This window comes from Podarcis filfolensis, assembly GCF_964270895.1.
Source record: "Podarcis filfolensis genome assembly, chromosome: 9".
Lineage (NCBI taxonomy): Eukaryota > Metazoa > Chordata > Lepidosauria > Squamata > Lacertidae > Podarcis > Podarcis filfolensis.
In genome coordinates this window covers 20,824,994-20,846,803 of record NC_139610.1, presented here as the reverse complement: position 1 = coordinate 20,846,803, position 21,810 = coordinate 20,824,994, and the positions used below count along the sequence as shown (strand labels likewise).

At 45.1% G+C, this 21,810-nt stretch overlaps 1 protein-coding gene across 1 annotated transcript in view; it reads left to right on the top strand.

Annotated features, from left to right (window-relative positions):
* The first annotated feature begins 4,123 nt into the window (after window positions 1-4,123).
* SLC30A9 (solute carrier family 30 member 9) overlaps window positions 4,124-21,810 on the top strand; it is a 36,909-nt gene continuing 19,222 nt past the window's right edge. Inside the window, exons 1-6 of the mRNA XM_083630479.1 lie at window positions 4,124-4,476; window positions 11,000-11,173; window positions 17,310-17,357; window positions 18,094-18,193; window positions 19,394-19,486; window positions 20,379-20,461. Of these exons, the coding sequence (XP_083486605.1) occupies window positions 4,359-4,476; window positions 11,000-11,173; window positions 17,310-17,357; window positions 18,094-18,193; window positions 19,394-19,486; window positions 20,379-20,461 (616 nt within the window). The 5' untranslated portion in view covers window positions 4,124-4,358. The remainder of the gene's footprint in view (window positions 4,477-10,999; window positions 11,174-17,309; window positions 17,358-18,093; window positions 18,194-19,393; window positions 19,487-20,378; window positions 20,462-21,810) is intronic.

Here is a 21,810-nt window from a genome sequence, read left to right as displayed (position 1 = left end):
CATCTCTGGTTTTATTGATGTTGTCAAAATCAAATTTTGTTCCCCCATACGCTTCTCACCCCCAAATTGTAAGCAGTCATAGTCAACACCAGTTTAGATTGCAGAGGAGCGTCTGTTATTAGAGCTTGGCTTCCCTTTGCTGCTTGGATGATGCAAGACGTGGGAATCATTGTGATGATTTTTTGGAACAGCCTTGTAGAAGTGGGAAGTAAAAGGACAGTGAATCAGGATAAGGGCATAATACTAGATTCACAGCTGATGTAAGTGCACTGATGTACATTGATACACGTATCCTGAACTGCCTTCTTTCTTACTACATTCTGGACACAATTCAATGAGCCGTGGCACATTCTCCTCCAAGCAAGCCTTCTCTGCATTTCCCATTACCTAAGGTTTAGTGGCAGCAGGAGAATGCTGCTAAGCACTCTAAATATTAACAAACATTCTTGGATGGTGCTGCAGCTGGCAGTTGTGCTTAAAGGTGTGATGACTTAGGCCTGCACCTTAATTACAATACAAGTGGAAGTGGTGGTGGGGAAAGGAACTCTGTGTCTGCTCAGAGTTTTGTTTATGCCTGGGTAAATATTCTATATATTTGAAGAAGGGGCATAGTTAGGTCCCTTGTGTGGTCTGATGTTGCAGCATTGCTGCAATTAACTACCTTGGATGGAATTCAGCCTCTGCTGAAATGCCACCTGCATCTGGTGACAAACTGAGCCAAGCTTGTTTTAGGTCAGGCATGTTCCAAAGTTCAATTTGGGGGCCAAATTCGGCCCCTGTGGCAGTACATGTCTTGGGGTAAAATTGTAAAAAAAGCTCAACAACTTTGGTCGGCCCTCACACATGTTCACTTCATCAAATCTGGCCCTCTTTGGAAAAAAGTTTGGGCACCCCTGTTTTAGGTAATGCCTTCTCAGAAACCTGTATTTTTTTGTGGGGGTGGTATATGTCTCTCCCCCCCGCCCCGGACAATGCTCTAATTGGAGTGCTGTAAGAGGACTTTTCTTTTGAAGGGCTGCCCAGTCCAAGTCAGACAGAGACCGAGACTGAGAAATATGTGTGTCTTACACTTATAGTCTTCCCTACTATAGTGAAATGTATTTCTATTTAAATCATAGCTGATTATTTCTAAATTTGGATCCATACTCACACCTCCTCCTCCTCCTTCTTGCAAATCTGTGCCTTCTTTTGCCCTACTGTTTTGACGTTGCATCTCCTCCTTTTTTGGCAATACCTAAATGGCTTCCCCACCTGCAATTCTAAGCAACGCTTCATTTAGACTAGGGGCTGCATGTTTTGAGAAAACTTATTTTAATCATTCTCTTCTCCCAAACGCTGCCCTCTGGTGGTACACTATCGCATGTAACTCCGCTTTCCCCAGTCATATTGCAAAGGACCATTTTTCTCCTTCGACTTTCGAATCGGTAACATTATTGAGGATTACCTGTCCGTGGAAAGCACTTTGAAATAATTAAGTTATGAAACAGCCCTGAAGCATTTTCACAGAGCAGGGTGTGTGGCACACTTGGATCCAATGGTGGCAGACAATGGCATAAGAACTGGGTTGCCAGAGAATCCCTATTCAGTGAGTGGTGAATTATGTGAAATATATTAGGAGTGGGAAGGACAGAGGTGCTTAACCTTTCATTTGCCTGTGCATTCCTCTGTCTCTCCTTGCCCCCCCCCCCCGTCCCTCCTCAATTGTTTTTCTCCTTAGTGGTGCAGAAATAAAACTGCTAACACATTTGCAAAGCTACGCAGGGTCTAGTATGGTTTCCAATTGGATGGGGAACCATCTGTTGAGATTCCTGCATTGCAGTTGGTTGAACTAGATGACTCTTGGGGTCCCTTCTAACTACTATCGTCCATAATCCCAACTAAGCGAAAAACAGCTGTGTTTGGAGGGCATGGATGAGCACTTTTCTCCCACCTGTCCATTTCTGAATAGGAATTTGGTATGCCATCAGGCTGCTCTGATGGAGGGGAACAGGAAGTGAAACTCTGTAAGGAGCAACTTAGGTGCACCCAGTCTGAAATTATTAAGGCATTTCGCAAAATGCCACAGTGACCCTATTGTAGTTTGAATAGGCTAAATTATCAGAATCACAATGGTTGGTTTATAGCGCTGTAGGTATTCATGTTATTTCAAGTAGGAACAGAACAATCCTGCAGCTGTTCAGGATTTCAGCTACTCCACTCCACCCCGTTACCCTAGTTTTCCTCCTGCTCCTCCTGCTTTGACAGTCAGTACTGCATTCCCATTGAGCATGTTCATTGAGTTGTTTTGCCCGGTCTCCCACTTTAGGGATTTTTCTCCATTTATATTTGTGTGTGTGTGTGCGCGCGCGCGTGTGCTTCTGGAAATCTTGGGGCTCCCCCAAACCTGCTGATACCTTAAAAATTATAAAACAAAATATTATTATCAAACCTGCTGATACCTCCTCTTAAAATACTTACCCTTTACAACCACAGTGTGAAAGCAGTATCATGTGTCCTACATACCCTCCAACATTTCTCCAATGAAAATGTTGTCGTTTAGTCGTGTCCGACTCTTTGTGACCCCATGGACCAGACCACGCCAGGCACTCCTGTCTTCCACTGCCTCCCACAGTTTGGTCAAACTCGTGCTGGTAGCTTCGAGAACACTGTCCAACCATCTCGTCCTCTGTTGTCCCCTTCTCCTTGTGCCCTCAATCTTTCCCAACATCAGGGTCTTTTCCAGGGAGTCTTCTCTTCTCATGAGGTGGCCAAAGTATTGGAGTCTCAGCTTCACGATCTGCCCTTCCAGTGAGCGCTCAGGACTGATTTCCTTCAGAATGGAGAGGTTTGATCTTCTTGCAGTCCATGGGACTCTCAAGAGTCTCCTCCAGCACCATAATTCAAAAGCATCAATTCTTCGGCGATCAGCCTTCTTTATGGTCCAGCTCTCACTTCCATACATCACTACTGGGAAAACCATAGCTTTAACTATACGGACCTTTGTTGGCAAGGTGATGTCTCTGCTTTTTAAGATGCTGTCTAGGTTTGTCATTGCTTTCCTCCCAAGAAGCAGGCGTCCCAATGAAAAAAGGGACATCATATTCCATAATGATAATTTTACTATTTATACTCCCACATCTTACTGCGTTGCCCCAGCCACTCTGGGCAGCTTCCAACATATGTAAAAACATAATAAAACATTTTTCTAAATGTTTAGGGTCAGAGGTTTCCTTCTCCTCAGATTGACAAGCCCCACCTGCCTCTTATTCCCTCAAATACATGGGCAGACCATTGGTCTTGTCTGCTCAATCTGCCGGAACCTGTCTTCGCATGCAGGGGAAGTCCCTAACTTACAGAGGGTCTGAGACCCATAGGCTACCCTCACCTACTTTTGCTGGCCAAGGCCATTCCTGGTGGGGTGGTGGCTGCAGTTGCATACTGACAGCTTCTAGGAGCCACAGGAGAGAGCAGAGTGCAGGGTGGGGACCAAAGGTGCAGAATTTACCCTAGAAGGAACATGATGTCTCCCCCTCCAGAGGTATCACCCCTCTGCTAACACCTCAAACACCCCAATAATTAATTAAAAAACTCCAATAATGTAAAAATATGTATGTAGAAGTAATTTGAATCTCTTTTAGTATGTTAACTTTTCTGTTCTAAAGTAGGATTATTATTTTTTTCTTGATTTACTGCTTTGTGTTTCGTAAGCCTCGTTTTTTACACAATCAAGCGGTGTATAAGTTTTATGAAATAAACACCAATAATGTAAAAATATATGCAGAAATAATTTGAATCTCTTAAGTATTTTAACTTTTCTGTTCTAAAGTAGGATTATAATTTTTTCTTGATTTACTGCTTTGTTTCGTAAGCCTCTTGTTTTTTTACACAATCAAGCGGTGTATAGATTTTATGAAATAAATACACACCAAAAAAAACCCTATTCAAAACATACAGCTAATTGCAATAGAGGAGGAAGAACGGGCCTCCCTCTTCCACACCGTCCCGAACACGTTCCCACGTTCACTGCAGCGCAAGGCGGGGACTCCCTCCCTCCTCCTGCCCCCTTTTTCCCACGTGGAGGTTACGCGCGCGCGGTGGATCTTTTGAGTCCCCCCTATTCCGCTTCTCCGCTTTATCCCGGAGCGCATGCGTCCTGGTGCCCGTCGGCCGAGGACGGACCATAGAGGCGCGCGACGAGACTACAGAGCGGCCCTGTTCCGCATCCGGATCCTGCCGCTCAGAGCCTGGGCCGATGGAGTCGGCTCCGGAGCCGGTGTCCGGCGGGGGCCGGGCGCGTGAATGAGGAGCTCGGCGCGGCCGCTCTTTCCCTGTCGCCTCGCGCCTCTCGCTGCGCCCGGAGGAGGAGGACCCCGCGAAGGATGCTGCCGGCCCTGGCCGCCCAGCGGAGGGGCTGGGGCTGCTTCTACCAGCTCCACCTGCTGCGGCGGAGGGGCCGAGGCCAGGCGGGGGGACCGCTCGCCCGGGCAGGCTGCCGCGGTGAGTAGGCTCGAAGGGTTGCGAGGGACCCCGAGGGTCATCCATTCCAGTCCCCTTTAAAACGCAGGTTCTTCTGCCCAACGCGGGACTCGAACCCACGACCCTGGGATGAAGAGGCTGCTGCTCCAGGGCCGCGATAGCCGTTTTTAAAAAGTCTGTTTGAGATGCCACATAGAATTGGAATGGACCCCGAGGGTCATCTAGCCCAACCCCCTTCAGCGCAGGAATTTTTGCCCAACGCAGGACTCGAACCCACGACCCTGGGATGAAGAGGCTGCTGCTCTAGGGCTGCGATAGCCAGTTTTAAAAAGTCTGTTTGAGGTGCCACATAGAATTGGAACTGACTCCCAGGGTCATCTAGTCCAGCCCCCTTCAACTTAGGAATTTTTGCCTAGCGTGGGACTCGAACCCACGACCCTGGGTTTTTAGGCTGCTGCTCCAGGACCGCGATAGCCGTTTTTAAAAAGTTTGTTTGAGGTACCACATAGAATTGGAATGGACCCCCAGGGTCATCTAGCCCAACCCCCTGGTGTGTGTGTGTGTGTGTGTGTGGAGAGAGAGAAAGAACCTACATCAGCTGCTCATGTCCTGGGCATAGCTGTCAACTTTTCGCTTTTCTTGCGAGGAATCCTACTCGGAATAAGGGAATTTCCCTGAAAAAAAGGGAAACGTTGACAGCTATGGTCCTGGGGCTTGTTGGCCGCCCTCAGCATTTAACAGGCTGTGATGGTGGCATATTGTTGTTATCAGCACTGCCAGTCCTGAATCTGTTAATGCTGTGAGCAGTGCAGGCCTACCATGCAGGGTCGTTGTGATGATTACTGAAGTTAAGTTATATGAAGTGGTTTAGAATAATTTTTTGTGTGTGAGGGGGACGTACCATCATTGTTACTTGCTAGCAAGGTGCACAAGGTGGGGTGGGCAGAGGGAGGACTTTTGGGGTCGCTGTCAGCAAAGGACCAGGCCATCCAGTGTTTGGGGCTGGAGGCACAGAGGGCTGTGACACGGTGCTTCTCCCCCATGTGCAGTGCTTTCCACTGGTGGATAGCAGCCTTTTACTTTCACATGGGAAAGTGAAGTGGTGAACCCCTTGCATTGCAGCGGGTTAGAGTAGATGACCCTCAGGGGTCCTTTTATGATTGTAGGGGGCTGACCCTGCACCCCCTGCTTGGTCACTCCAGCCATAGTGGGTGGATTCTGCTCCTGCCTGCCTAGTCCTGCTTCTTCATCTGTGCAGCTGCATCCTGGATCCTCTTTCTTGAGCATGCAAGAGTGTGAAGGAATGTGGGGGGCTGACTTTTGTATGTAAGGCTGTTATATTGTTGTTGTTGTTGTTTAGTCGTGTCCGACTCTTCGTGACCCCATGGACCAGAGCACGCCAGGCACTCCTGTCTTCCACTGCCTCCCGCAGTTTGGTCAAACTCATGCTGGTAGCTTCGAGAACACTGTCCAACCATCTCGTCCTCTGTCGTTCCCTTCTCCTTGTGCCCTCCATCTTTCCCAACATCAGGGTCTTTTCCAGGGAGTCTTCTCTTCTCATGAGGTGGCCAAAGTATTGGAGCCTCAGCTTCATGATCTGTCCTTCCATTGAGCACTCAGGGCTGATTTCCTTCAGAATGGAGAGGTTTGATCTTCTTGCAGTCCATGGGACTCTCAAGAGTCTGCTCCAGCACCATAATTCAAAAGCATCAATTCTTCGGCGATCAGCCTTCTTTATGGTCCAGCTCTCACTGTTGTTAGGCTGCAATAAATCAGTGTTTGTTTCCCTACATCTGTTACATCTCTTTCGCTAGTCTGATCCACTGTTGTTACCCTACCCTCAGCCGCTTGAGATTACTCTGCACCCATCATGGCATGTCACTTTAGATTTTTCCAGCGGGTTCAATTTGAGTTCAGATTCAGCAGGACTGTCAAGCCCCAAAATTCTCTAGTGCAACCTGTAAATGATGTGGAAGTCCCTCTCAGTATGGACCTATTTAACCTCATTGAGTAACTTCAGCTACATATGTGCCCTTGAGAGTAAAAGGGTAGCAGACAGTGAACATGGCTTGTTAACAAGCTAGAACCCCAGTATCTTTTTCCTTGGTCCAGATATTTTTTATTGGTTTTCATGTAAGTACAAGAAGAATAAATAACTATAGTAACTTACCCAGTGGTACATTAAGTTTCATATGTAGTACACCATACACAAGCAATCTGTTTATTCTACCTGTTTGTTTTGGGGCACAATTAAACGCATTGGCGATGATGTTTTAAAGCTCTGAGTGGCTTGGGAAACTTTAGGGACTGCTGTCTTGCATGCCAGCCTGCCTGCACCCTACGGTCTGACAGAGAGGCCCTTCTCTGTGTTCCATCTCTATAGTGCTTGTTTTATTGGATGCATACATTTTTATCCGATACTTTTGCTTTAATCTCAGCACTGGTTTTTCTTTAAAAACACAACAAACAACAGCAGTGCATTATGGTTAGCTTTAAATTATTGCAAGCTACCATGATAGGTGTGTAAGCACCAGAAGGAGAGAAGAATACAAATTCTAATATAAGGAAATAGGTAAATGTGTGTGTGTGTGTGTGTGTGTGTGTGTGTTAGAGGTGGTAGCTACTCAATCCCTGAGGTTGAGTTTCGACAGCAGTTTATTTTTCGCTCCATAAGACGCATCTGACCGTAAGACGCACTTAGTTTTAGAGGAGGAAAACAGGGAAAAAATATTCTGAATCAAATGTTGTACTAAACTATTTCATTAACTACTGGTATATCAGAGTGAGACTGAGAGGGAAAGTACCTGTATGTTTGTTTAGTATGCATGCTCAAGGAGCCAGCGGATCAGCTGGTAATCCCAATTTAGAAGTCTGGGCAGGTGGCAGCCCCACATAGACAGGGCTGTCCCCATTGTTGGGCTGAGTGAGGCATTCACCTTGGGCAGCTGATGCCAGGGAGCAGCCCCCTACCTTTTCCTCCTGACACATTGGCCAGTCCTCCCTATTAGGGGCTTTTGCATGTGGATGTGGGTGCCTCAGATCTCTTGCATTTTGCCCTGTGCATCTGGGTAAATGGCCTTGCTTTGCTATTTCTGAGACCCTGTGGCCCAGTGCCCTCTAAATATAGCTGAGTTTAAAATTTTAATGTTATATTTGGGGAAGGCCATAGTCCAGTTATAGCATCTGCTTTGCATGCAGAAGGTTCTGGGTGGGCGGGGTATAAATAATAAAATTATCAACATTATTATTATTATCCCCAGCATCTCCAGGTTGGGCTGAGAGAGACCCCTGCCTGAAACCTTGGAGAGCCATTGCCAGTCAGTCTAGTCAGCGGTTCTCAATCTGTGGGTCCCCAAATGTTGTTGGACTGCAACTCCCATCAGCCCTGAGCTCTGGCCTTGCTAGCTAGGGGTGATGGGAGTTGTAGTTCAACAACATCTGGGGACCCACAGGTTGAGAAAGGCTGGTCTGGATGCTATTGAGCTAGTTGGACCACTGCTCTGACTTGGTAAAATACTGCTTTCTCTGCTGCATCTCAGTTAGCTTGCATTCCTGAAGAGCCTAATAATACTACGTAGTTGCTAATGTTTCCCTTTACCCTATTTTTGGGCCACATCCTATGGCTTACATTGTGTCATGTGTATAATTGCTTTCTGGTCCTTCATGAGCTTCCTTGTTTTTGCTGCTGTTGTTAGAATTTATATACCGCCCTATACCTGGAGGTCTCCGGGCAGTTCACAGAAAAGATCAACATAAAAACCACAGTATATATAATCAAAATAAAAACAACAAATACCCCCTCCAAAAAAAAAAAGAACCACATTTTTAAAAAGGCATAGGATGTCAATCAGATCAACCAAAGGCCTGGCTTTTAGCAGTCCTTTGCTAGGCTCCTGGCGGTCTTCTTATTTTAAGTTCTAATTTTCTGTCAAGAACGATATATAGAAGGGTCACTTGACTGCTCTGTTTTGCCATGAAGTCTTGAAATTTTGCGTAGGTAGTCCAGCTGCTTTGAGTCAAATCCAGCATCCCAATTAACCTCATGTTGCTATATTCCTCTTAAGCTCATGACAATACCCCAGCCTTGCAAGGAACTCCAAAGACATTATTAGTGCACATCAATTTGTACTAGCCTGTCTGGGCAACTCATACCAATGCTAAGCATTGGGGGCTCCTCAGCGGTCTGGAAGATAAAAGGACCAACCTTATTTCAGCTAATTAAAAACATCTGATCCTGTTTGTCTATAGGTACATCTTACTTGCCAAGTGGCTATTTACAAACCTATAATTCCTTCCAGCAGGGCTTACTGTGGCAGCAGCTAATCTCAAAGCAGCCTCTTAGTAAGAGTATAATAACGTAATCTGTGTTGTATGGAATTTTATGTTGTATGGTTGGTGTTCAGCTGAGTCTTACTCAGAGTAGACCTATTGAAAACAGTGGACATGAATGAGTCACGTCCATTAATTTCAGTGGATGTTCTAAAACTTAGTTGAATACCAGTCTTAAGGGATCTACTTGAGAAATATTGTAGTTTTTCTTTTTTTTTAAAAAAAATATTTATTGAAATTTTCAAAAAAAAAGAAAAAAATTAAATAAAAATAAAAAACACACATATCATTACATTCCTTTCTTTCAATAACATATTTCCTTGACTTCCCCACACCTCCCCTTCTTGTATTCCAATTCAATTTTTAGTTCAGCAAGTTCTTATCCCCAAATTTTACCTTATTATATTTAAATCCTTTTGATTAACCAATTTTAACATAAACCTCATTCTTTATGCATCAATACTTATTCTTAATATCTTTTTCTAAGATCGACCCCAATTCCCTTTCACGAGTTCCCCATTTTAATATAAGTAACAAAACAAAAATATATAAAAACAAAGTATAATTGTACAGCCTTTGGATACCCAAAACCCCACTCCCCACCTTTCCCGGTTTCAAGCTCCAACAAATGTCCATCAGTCTATCTGGTGTCAGCCTGGTGACCTCACATCCGAGGCTCTTAAGTCTCTCTCATTTCCTCTCTGCCGGTTTTTTTGGTAGTCCTTTATATTAAACACCAAATCTCGGAGAAGCTCTGTCCCAATAAGGTCCATGTTTCTTCCAGCCAGACCTCCATATTTAAAATTGTAGTCCAAATCTTGTTTCTTACTTCTTTTAAGTCCAAATGTCCCAGAAACTCCAGCTTCCACTTTAGTCAGGTTTGTAATCCATAAGTCTTCAGATTTCCACATGAGGAGATCTCTCCATTCCTCATTCTTCCATTCAAACCAGATTTTCATAATCTCATTCTTCTTTTCCTTTATATCCATCTTAGCAGGCCTCTGGCTCTCCTTAATCATCTGCGGCATTATAGCTCCTCCTTCCTTTCCCTCTAAATTGTCATGTATCTCTTTCCCCACTTTCTCAAATTTCTCGGATTTCTTTTCTTGTTCAGCTGCAAAATTTTTTAGCTCAGATACAAAATCTTTTTGTTCTGATACAAAGACTTGAGTCAAGTCCCTTCCAGTTTCAGCAAGTTTATTTACTGTTTCATTCAATGTTGTAACATTTATAGCCAAAACAATGCATTGTTCTTGAAGTTTTCCCAGAAGAAGAAAAGTCTTTTCCAGTTCAACCAGTATTTTTCCACTTACAGCCATTCTTGTAATGTCCCAGAGCCCCCTCTAGAGGAGTTCTGGTTACTTAGTATTCCTTTCAGTTCCAATCCAAAAGTCAAAATAACTTTTTTCTCTTTATTTTCAACAATTTATTACCTGAATGTAACAAATATAACCAGCCGAGGCAACAGAAACAAAGTCTCTTTCCCCCCCCAGCTTTGACAGCTAATTTGACAGCTGTCAAAATCTTCTATGTCTCTTCAACAGGCTCTCTCACAGATCGCTCCCGGGTCCTGGGGGGGGGGGGGTGACAGTTCCACTCTCAAAATTAGCTCTTATCCTCCAGCAAAGTCACTTATACTGCCAAAACGTGAAATTAATTACTTTTATCCTCTCAAGAAGAAGTTGTTCTCTCAACCTTAGTTATCTAGTCCTTGCTTTAAAATGTTTACAAAACGGGGAGACGGACTTCCTCTTTGCGCCTTCCCCGCTCGTGCCAAATCCAAAAAAGAAATTTTAAGTCCAATTTCCGTATTACTCACGGGTTGTTACTTTTAGTCCAAATGTTCAAAGGAAGAAGTCAGCGCTCTCCGACCATGGCATGCGGCTTCACTCCGCGGAGACGGGTAAACAGCTCTCAGCTCCGCGCCGCTCACCCCCGTTCCGTAGCCTTTAAAAAGGCTCCTTTGCAGCGGGGGTGTGTGTGTGCAAATGGAGCCCGCCGAGCCTTCAGCTCACAGGCTTACCCACCTGTGATTTTTTTCGGGTCCCCGCTGAGAAATATTTTAGTTTTTCAGTGGAATATTTGAGTTATGTGTCCTGAACAGTTTGCAAACAATTATCTGGCTGTTCTCTGTGCTTTTTCCTTGGTGCTTTTTGTTGCTGCTGCTGTTGCCATCTCAAAGTACCCAAGCTGTTTTCTTTCCCATTTCCTTCAGGGTGGCAAGTGCCCCTTAAATTTGGCAGCCTCTTGCCTGTGCTGCCAGGGAGTCGTCTGCCGGTTCATTCAAGCCAAGTAAGAGTTTATACCTCCGATGGTCAGAAGGACCACACTGGGGCACAAGATGCAAGCTCCTCAGCTGCTGAAGGCAGTGCGCAGAAAACAGCAACAGGTAGGCACCACCATGGCTTAACATTTCTTCTTGCAGAAATTAGCAGAGTTGCCAGCTTTCAGCCCTGAGCTTGCATTGGTTTCAACCTTTAATTCTCCTGCGGGATAGTGTACTAGAGCTACCCGTATTTTTCGCTCTATAAGACGCACCAGACCACAAGATGCACCTAGTTTTTGGAGGAGGAAAACAAGAAAAAAAAATTCTGAATCTCAGAAGCCATTACAGCAAGAGGGATTGCTGCGCAGTGAAAGCAGCAATCCCTCTCGCTGTTCTGGCTTCTGGGATAGCTGCGCAGCCTGCATTCGCTCCATAAGACGCACACACATTTCCCCTTACTTTTTAGGAGGGAAAAAGTGAGTCTTATAGAGCAAAAAATACGGTATTTTAATGGTTTGTAGATTTTAATTGGGGGTGTGGGCAGGGGGTAAATTTGCGAGGGATGAATCTCGCTTCAAAGCAGCCTGCTTACTGAAGTAAATCTTGGAGAGTGGTTGTTCCCAAAGAAGTTTGGGGTGAGTTGACGTCCTGTCTGAATTACCAAAGTGTTCCAAAGCATTTTTCCCCTTTTTGTGTGCACCTCTAATTAATTTGTGCATGCATTGGCAATATTTCTGGTTATATTTCCGAGTGTCTTAAAAAAGCCAGATCAAAATAACCTAATGACTGTAGAGACAGTTTGTAATAACCTCGCACATCTGCTGTATGTGTGCGATTAATTCAAATGATTCCACGAGGCATTTAAGCCACGGTCTGTTGCTGAACCACAGCTTGATGTGAAGATGATTGCCAAGTGAGAACAAAAGCTTCTAAAGCTGCTGCTTAAGTATTGTTATGTTGTCGATTGGCTTGAAATGGGCGTTCCAGAATCCCCCATTATTCTAAATGTTCAGATTCTAAATGTGCTTGCTTGGAATTAAAGCCTGTTGGTTTCAGTTTTTTCTGGCCCTGGTTTAAATTAGTTCTTTCAAGGCAGCTGTTTTTGAAGGTAAAACGGCAGATTAAGGAAATGGCTTCCATAAGGAGCTCTTGCCCAATTCCCACATAAATTAGGCGCACCCTCTGGAGCAGTGTCTTCAAGCCTGGATCCCCAGAAATTGTTGGACTGCAACATCTTGGCTGTACTCTGTTTCCAAGGTCCAGCAACAATTGTTGGGCTACACTTCTCCTCCGTCCTAGCCAGGACAGCTATAATCCAAAAGACCTAGAGGATACCAGCATGGAGAAGGCTGCTTTAGAACATGTCCCAGAATTCTCTGCAGTGTGCCAAGATTCTTCAGCATGAACTGACCCGGACCTTACGATTGTCATCTGAGGCCCTTCTTTATGTACACTCGATAGACACAAACACAAATAAAAGACTAGTTGAGATGCAGTCCACGGAAACATGCAGTTCTATTTGTAGCAGTATTTATTACAGTGGTACCTCTGGTTAAAAACTTACCATATTTTTCGCTCTATAGGACGCACTTTTTCCCCTCCAAAAATTAAGGGGAAAAGTGTGTGCGTCTTATGGAGCGAATTCAGGCTCCTTGGCTTCAGCGATAGCAACGTGAAGCCTCCGAAGCACAGAGGGAGTGCTCCCTCCATGCTCCGGAGGCTTTGCGTTGCTTTCACTGAAGCCTGGAGAGCGAGAGGGATCGGTGCGCACCGACCCGTCTTGCTCTCCAGGCTTCAGGGATAGCCGCCTGAAGCCTCTGGAGTGCAGCGGGAGGTCCCGCTGCGCTCCGGAGGTCCCGCTGCGCTCCGGAGGCTTTGGGTTCCTTTTGCTGAAGCCGGGAGAGCAAGACTCTCCTGGCTTCAGCAGAGAGAGCTGCGCAGCGCCCCTTCAGCCAAGCGCTAGGAGAAATGGAAGGAGCTCTGTTTCTCCTCCGGCTTCGCTGAAGGGGCGCTGAGCAGAGAGGGGGAGATTTTTTTCCCTTTGTTCTCCCCCTCTAAAACAAGGTGTGTCCTATGGTCGGGTGCGTCCTATAGAGCGAAAAATAAGGTCATTTGTTCCGGAGGTCCGTTCTTAACCTGAAACTTTTCTTAACCTGAGGTACCACTTTAGCTAATGGGGCCTCCCGCTGTTGTGTACTGCCGCCGCACGATTTCTGTTCTCATCCTGAGGTAAAGTTTTTAACCCGAGGTACTACTTCCAGGTTAGTGGAGTCTGTAACCTGAAGTGTCTGTAACCCGAGGTACCGCTGTAGTTGCTTCTCATAAAAATGACTCAAAGTGACTTAGAAACAGAAGAGACATAAACAAGCGTAAATAAAAGACAGGTCTGAAGCAGGAATTGACAACCTATGGCCCCCGATTCTGTTGGTAGAGCTGGGCAATATCTGGTTTTCAACATTGTGTTATATCAACAGATGTTGGTGATGATTATTATTATACCCGCCCATCTGGCTGGGTTTCCCCAACCACTCTGGGTGGCTCCCAGCAGAATAGTAAAAACACGATAAAACATCAAACATTAAAAGCTTCCCTAAACAGGGCTGCCTTCAGGTGTCTTCTAAAAGTCAGATGAATACCTCAATATGCTGACTTAGCATGATGTCTAGAATGTATCTTGGCTGTTTTTTCCTCGCCCCCTTAGACAAAGAAGCAGCAGCCCAGATACATCGCTCACATGAGCCACAGAGGCACTGGGGCTTTGTTAAACAGCTCAGCTGGGGGGTGGGACGCTGCCTGCCCCTCAGCTGAGCAGGCCCCCATATCTCTCTGGCTTGTATGAGCTGGGAGGGCAGGGGGCTTCCTCAAAGGGGCAGGCAGGCAAGTAGACGGAGCCCAATAAGGTCCTCATCCAGAACCTTCTCAGGCTCCATCTGCCTGCCTGCTTGCCTGTGCCTTTAATAACAATAATAATAATAATAACAAATTTTATTTATACCCCGCCCTCCCCAGCCAAGACTGGGCTCAGGGCGGCTAGCACCAGGCATAAAAACAATTGATTAAAATACAACTTAAAAACAAGATTAAAATACAACATTAAAATGCAGCCTCATTTCAGTAGAAACTCAAATCAAAAACTTTTTAGGGGATGGAAACGTCAAATCTTCACCAAGGCCAGCTATCCAGACTGGTCCTACGTGGGCCAGAAAAAAGCCAGGGAAGTTCCCAAATAGGAGTTCCATCACAGAAGGAGAAAGGAAAAAGGAAATAGGGAAATAGGGTGAGAGGATCAAGTTGATTCCAAGCCAAAGGCCAGGTGGAACAACTCTGTCTTACAGGTCCTGCGGGAAGAAATCAGATCCTGCAGGGCCCTGGTCTCATGAGGCAGAGCGTTCCACCAGGCCGGAGCCAGTGTTGAAAAGGCCCTGGCTCTGGTTGAGGCTAATCTAACTTCCTTAGGGCCCGGGACCACTAGGGTGTTGCTATTTATGGACTTTAAGGTCCTCCGTTGGGCATACCGGGAGAGGCGGTTATCTGCAGGCAATTCGAGCTGGCGTGATCTATTGTCTGAAACTGGTATCGCGATCTGAACCCCATACCAGTTTCAGGCAATTTGCCAATATATTGCCCAGCTCCAGCTGTTGGACTCCCAGTTCTCATCAGCCCCAGTTCCCACGCCAACTGAGGGTTGATGGGAGTTGGAGTCCAGCAGCCTCTCTCTGGCACCAGTTCCCCCATCCCTGCTCTAAAGCTTTTCAGAATTCCTCAAGGAGAGGAGAAAATCAGGAGTCTTGGGCATGAATCCCAACTTCCCCATAATTCCCAACTTTCCCCTTCAGTGTGTAACTTCAAGGAAGAGCTGAGTGTGTTTTAGATCAGAGCTCCCCAAACTCTGATCTGTCGGCCACAAGCTTCATTCAGGTGGCCCCCGGCATGTCAGCGGGTTTGTCGTTGAAATTGCTTTTATATATGCATTTATTTTATATATGTCTTTATTGTATTGTGAAGTCATTTGAGAGGCTTTGTAGGAAGCGTGATTCATAAATTTAATAATAATAATAATAATACCACTGAACTATGGCTTGTCCTCCCAGCCCCCGCAATGGTACAGAATATCCATATTCTACAGAATAACTTGCTCAAGGCTTTAAACAGTATCATCTTGACCCACAGAACAGGATATAGGTCAGTTTCTGCTTAAGAGCCAGTGTGGTGTAGTGGTTAAGAGCGGTAGTCTCATAATCTGGGGAACCAGGTTTGTGTCTCCACTCCTCCACATGCAGCTGCTGGGTGACCTTGGGCTAGACACACTTCTCTGAAGTCTCTCAGCCCCACTCACCTCACAGAGTGTTTGTTGTGGGGGAGGAAGGGAAAGGAGAATATTAGCCGCTTTGAGACTCCTTTGGGCAGTGGTAAAGCGGGATATCAAATCCAAACTCTTCTTCTTCTTCTTCTAATTCCAAGCACCGTGTTTTCGTCAGGCCTCCTGGCCACTGTTACCCAGTATATATATATTTTAAAGGGCACATAACGCTGCCTGAATCTCCAGTAGTAAATCTTGACATTTGAGATGTGATTATTTTCCCCTGATCAAAGTTTATGACTTAACCTTTTTATTAAATAATGTCACTGTGTGTCCATTTTACAACGGGCGACGGGAGGGGAAAGGAGGAATCATTGCTACAGGCAGCGACTTTCGGCAAACCTTGGAGAAACTGTGACCTTGCCAAGGTATATCAGTATAAACACAGCCTGCCAGCCCAGGGCTCTGAAGATAAGGAGGAAGGGGGCAGACAGGCGTAACTTTGAAACAGCTTTTGCTGGAGTCTGTTTTTAAGTGTATCAAAAAAGAAGTTGCTGCTGTGTATTCATTAGGCCTTCTCTGTATACATTATAAATGGAAAGCCATTATCCAGAGTTTCCTTCTCTTAAGGAAGCAATTTACTTTATCCCTGCCCCTCCTTTTTTTGTAAATTAAGGCAGGAGGAACTAATTGTTTGATTCTTAAAAAAACCCCCAAAGTTGCATAGACCAAGAGTGCTTTAATAATACTTAACTTTTGAATAATTCAAGCCACTTGCCAAGCCTTCTCTTAATAAAAACACAGCTCCCTTTGTAGCGTTGTCAGGTTCGGAAGGCTAATCCTAATGTCTTCAGTTTCAGTAAAATTAGCTTCTCTTTTACTGGTAGCGGAAGTCTGGCGAGCATCCAAGCGCCAAAGAATAAAGCTGCAGTATACTGGCTGTTGTTATTGAAGTCATAAGAACTTAATTCCGTTGATATACTTAATTAAGACAGAGATGTGCACGGGACCATCTGCAGGCAAGGCAGATTCTGTTCCTAGTGGGGAACACCTATGGCTATCTCTCAGCCTCACCCACTTGGCAAGGCTGTTGTGAGATTAAATGGAGGTGGGGGAAACCCACTTTGAACTGCTTTGAACACCTTGTAGGGAAGGCAGGATGTAAATCCTTCTAAATAAAATCTTTAGCTTAAATGTGCTTGGATTTATAACACTTTTTGAAAACCAGAAGTTAGGTGTCTGCTTTCAATTATTTCAAATGTCACAAAAGCAACAACTTTGACTTCCTGTCGAGTCCCTTTGCATATATTTTATCTTGCAATCGAATGTACACAAAACAATAAACCTTTCTATATAAATTTTCCAATGCATTCTGAAAACATAAGTCCTTAATTGTTATCCACCTCCTTTTTGTTCCTTTATTACTCGAATGCTAGCACGGAGTCAAAACTATTATTGTATTTTTGAACATACCTTCTATAACCATCCCATTTTTCCACAAATTTTTGCTTTGAATTTCCTCTGAGTTTACTAGTCAATTGAGCCGTCTCCACCATGAAGAAAAGATTTTGGAAGAGAAAAGGGGAAAAATATTTACTTTCATTATTATCCTTTTGTGTGCGGGTGTGGGTGTCTGCACATATGTGTGTTTTTGTATGGAATGTTTGGGAGGAAATAAGACGGTAAATAACAAATAACAAGCTATTGATGTATGTAATTTTTATTTCTTAATTATATTTAGTGGTAGTATGGTTGTATTGTTTTTTGTAACATAAAACCATTCAATTAAAATTATTAAAAAATAAATAAATCAAATGTTGCAAAAGGCCAAATATAAGCAGTGGGCTAACACATGTATTCTTTTTTCCCCCTTTAAGCAACAACGGCAATTTCCAATTGTCTTGGAAAGCAGTAAGTAGGATTAAGTCCGACTAATAATTAATTGTTGTTTTTTAACAGCTAGCAGTCAAACGCCACCTTTGCCGCAAACTCCGATTCAAGTGAAAGGTAATTATTATGACATAGCTTTGCACTGGGGTGTGTGTGTGTGTACAGAGGTTGCTGCAGCCTCCATGGAGCAGTTGCTGAAGACAGACACCTGTTTGGATCAACCGCTCTCATGCCAGCATCTAGAGTCATTGGGTTGTAGTCAACTAAGTATTACTCTGAGAACAGTGTGATTGGCTGAGCAGGCGATGGAGGCGGGAGAAGCCAGAGCTGCAAGACCATTGGGCAGTGAGGAAGAGCAGTGTCTTTGAGACATTGCTGTGGGGTCCTCCTTGTTCCAAAATATTTCCTTTCTAAACAGAATAGGCCCATTGAAATCAGTAAACCTAAGTTAATCATGTCCATTAACCTAGCATGGAATACCTCCCATTGTTTTACTCTGCGTGATCAGATCATGTAGTGCATTCATAGAGTGAAATATTCTCAAATAAGTCTGTTTTATAAATGATTTAATGTTTGCACTATAAGCTGCTGCTTTAACGGGTAATTATCTATAATTCCCACATCTCCAGTTACTATGTGTATGTATCCAGCTTGCCATTCACTTCTTGAGCTTACCATTTGCTTTGTTTCTGCAATGATTTTGTCACGTTCGGGTGTCCGTTACCAGATTTCAATTGAGGTGAGATGAATAGGTGAACGCCTGTATATTTTCATGCATACTGGCTTCTCTGCGGTAGAGAGGTCCTTTGGTGGTGCTCGTAACTGAGTCTCGCCCTTTTCCTCCCTCTTAAAGTGAAAGCTGTACTTAAAAAGAGAGAATATGGACCAAAATACATGAAGAATAACTTCATCACTGGCGTCAGAGCAATAAATGAGTTCTGCCTTAAGTCCAGGTATGATCATTTCTTTCTTTAAAAATTAGACTGAAATTCTGTAAGAACTGCTGCAGTGTGTCAAAGCTAACCGGTGGGATATGAAGTAGCCAGTGGAATGTGAGGAGGATCATGATACCAGAGGTTATGGGTAACATTTTGGGATTGGGGGTACAGCTTTGTTCTCTTGGTTACCATATACTTTTCACTGGGGTTGAGAGTCGTCAGCTTCATAATAAAGTTGGCACCACCTAAGGATTTCACGGTTAATGGGTACTGTGAGCGCAGTTCCATATTATGTTGACGTTCTAGGAGAGAGGCTCAGTTCAGCTATCATGCCAGACAATGGCTTGTGCTAACTATAATGAAGAATTCACCATGGTTTGAGCAAACCATGGTTTAGCGCTCTGTGCCTGTATTTCTGTGGTGTGCATGGTTTCTGGGATACCTGGTGGCACAGTGACTCATTGCATTGAGCCCCTACACAAGAGTAGGTGTTCACATTTGAATTTCACTTGTTGCAGAAAAAAAGACTTAGTGGCAGGGAGGAAAAGTGTGGCCCTGCTCCGCCACCATATTTTCAAAAATTACATTTATGTCCCAGCTTCCCTTCCCTGAGCTCGATGGCTCTTCCACCACCTCCATTTTATTTTCACAACAACCCTGTGAGACAGGTAAGGCTGTCTTCAGATAATCCAGGGAGTGTCATGATTTAGTGCAGATTCGAACCCTGATCTCTCAGGGTCCAACACTATCTACTACACCGCATTGCCTCTCTTGGATAGGGCTGTGCCCTGAATGTGAGCAACATGTGAACAGCACTACTCGATAGCAGGGCTGTGAAATCTGTAGCCCTCCAGATTTCGCTGGAATACAACCCACATCATCCCTGACCACTGGCCATGTGGCTACAGAGAACGCCTTTTCTCTCTTCCCTGTCAACCCAGCCTCTGCCAAAGCAGAGAAGAGCCTCTTCGCCAGATCGTAGGCAGCTGGCAGCTTGGTACGGGGAATGAAAAGAATTGGTCTGTATCTCTTTCTGACTTTTAATACGAGAGCAAGCTGCACATTGGACCTGGGGAGGTTGTAAAATTGCCGCCTGCTGTTAGTGAGCCAGAAATCGCATATTGTGACGATCGCTTTACTTTTTCAGTAAGTAGATTAATGCCTAGTGGTAATGCTGCCTTCCTCTCCGCAAAACTGTTTCTGTTTTCCCAACAGTGACCTAGATCAGCTCAGGAAAATCAGGCGGCGAAGCCCCCATGACGACACAGAGGCTTTTACGGTGTTTTTGAGGACGGACGTGGAGGCAAAGTAAGGGCAAGTCTGACAACATTTCCTGGGTTTGGTTATCCAAAATATATACAGTCGTACCTTGGACCGAACGCCTTAGTACTTGGATGTTTTGGCTCCCGAACGCCGCAAACCCGGAAGTGAGTGTTCCGGTTTGCGAACGTTCTTTTGGAACCTGAATGTCTGACGGGGCTTCCGGGGCTTCCGATTGGCTGCAAGAGCTTCCTGCAGCCAATCGGAAGCTGCGCTTTGGCTTCCGAACGTTTTGGAAGTCGAATGGGCTTCCAGAACGGATTCCGTTCGACTTCCACTGTACGACTGTATTTAACTTCTAACACTTTCCCATCTAGATATATATTACAGTTGGTGGTAGTGCTTTTTGCCATTCCCTGTGTTGCTGGGGGTACCTGGGCTTAGATGAGTAAGACCTCATGCCATATTACTGTGAGAAAATTAATTTCACCAAGAACTTTCAGAATCAGCAAAGCCTCTCTCTTCAGTTCAGCTTGGGGTGGTGTCATACTTCCACACCGACCTGTGTTTAAAATTGCAAGAGGCAGAAAATGCAAATTCTTTGCTGTTTTGTTTTTTTCCATAGTCAAAAGCTGGCTTCCCTGACTTGGGGCAGATGGTTTGGTCTGGTTTACTGGCTGGAGCTGATGATAGTTGCAGTTCCAATCTACAAGTTGAGGTCAAAAGCAATAGAAAACAAAGTGTATTATTTCATAAAGGATCTTTTATATGTGCTGGAACCCACCCAGAGTGACTGGGGAAAACCCAGTCAGATGGGCGGGGTATAAATATAAGAACAACAACAACATATTATTATCATCGTTGTCATGCAAGTTAAATGAAGTTTTTCCTCCACTTCCTATCACTTTCTCTCTTCCTTCCCTCCTTCCTCCTGGTACAGGTCTTTAGAAGTTTGGGGGAGCCCGGAAGCTCTTGCACGCGAAAGAAAAAGGCGTAAAGAAGCGGAAATAGAATACAGAGAGAGTAAGTGTGGAATACTACAAAAAAAAAGTGTAACAGTTCTGACTCCTATACAGTATATTTGATCAATGCACGTTCTGTAATGTCACCTCTGGGCTTGAAGTTGTGTGTTGTCGTCATCATGAATAATGGGGGTGGACAAAGTCTTGAACATTTTTATTTTCAGCTCAGGTTTCAGTTTGGCTGTGAACTGTTTGTGGAAAGTTTTGCAACGCATTCCCCCTGAGTGTACATTTGACAAAGCCCAGCAGCCAATCTCCATGCCGTACCTCATGTACAGGGGTACCTTGGTTCTCAAATTTAATCCGTTCCGGAAGTCTGTTCCAAAACCAAAGGGTTCCAAAAACAAGGCGCACTTTCCCATAGAAAGTAATGCAAAACGGATTAATCCATTCCAGACTTTTAAAAACAACCCCTAAAACAGCAATTTAACATGAATTTTACTATCTATCGAGACCATTGATCCACAAAATGAAAGCAATAATCAATGTACTGTACTATAAAGCAAATAAGACAGTATTGTAGATGATAAAATTAAAATTAATTACCGGTAATTTTTTTTCTTACCTGCACTGATGATAGTCATTGTTTGGATCGGGGGCTTTTATCCATTTCTATAGTCACACAATCAATCAATCAGTAGCTGAACTGGGTTCCACACAGTCACAAAAACAAATTACCGTATTTTTCGCCCCATAGGGCGCACCTAGTTTTTTGGGGGGGAAATAAAGGGGGAAAAATTATTTCCCCCCCCCCAGACGCGGGGCTGGGTCAGGGGAAGCCCGAGCTTCTCCCGACCCCAGCCCCCAGAACAGGCAGCTCTCCACAAGCCGTGGGAGCCCAGCGCTAAGTTGCGCCGGGCTCCCACGGCTTGCGGAGAGCTGCGCAAAGCTTGAAGCCTGGGGCGCGCTGAGCTCAGCTCGCCCCAGGCTTCGGGATGCAGAGGAAGACCCTTCTGTTCCTCCTCCAGCTTCGCAGGACAAGTGCGTGGCTGAAGTGTCGCTGCACAGCTCTCCCTCTCTGCGCAGCACCTCTCCTTCGCAGGAGAGATGCTGTGCAGAGAGGGAGAACTGCGCAGCGCCCTTCAAGCGAAGCTGGAGAAGGACAGGCTTCGCAGGACAGGCGCCTCGCTGCGAAGCTGGAGGAGGAACAGAAGGAGACCCTTCTGTTCCTCCTCCAGCTTCCAGGCAGGCGTGTGGCTTAAGGGGCACTGTGCAGTTCTCCCTCTCTGCGCAACACATCTCCTGCGAAGGAGAGGCGCTGCGCGGAGAGGGAGAACTGTGCAGCGCCCTTCAAGCGAAGCTGGAGGAGGAACAGAAGGAGACCCTTCTGTTCCTCCTCCAACTTCGCAG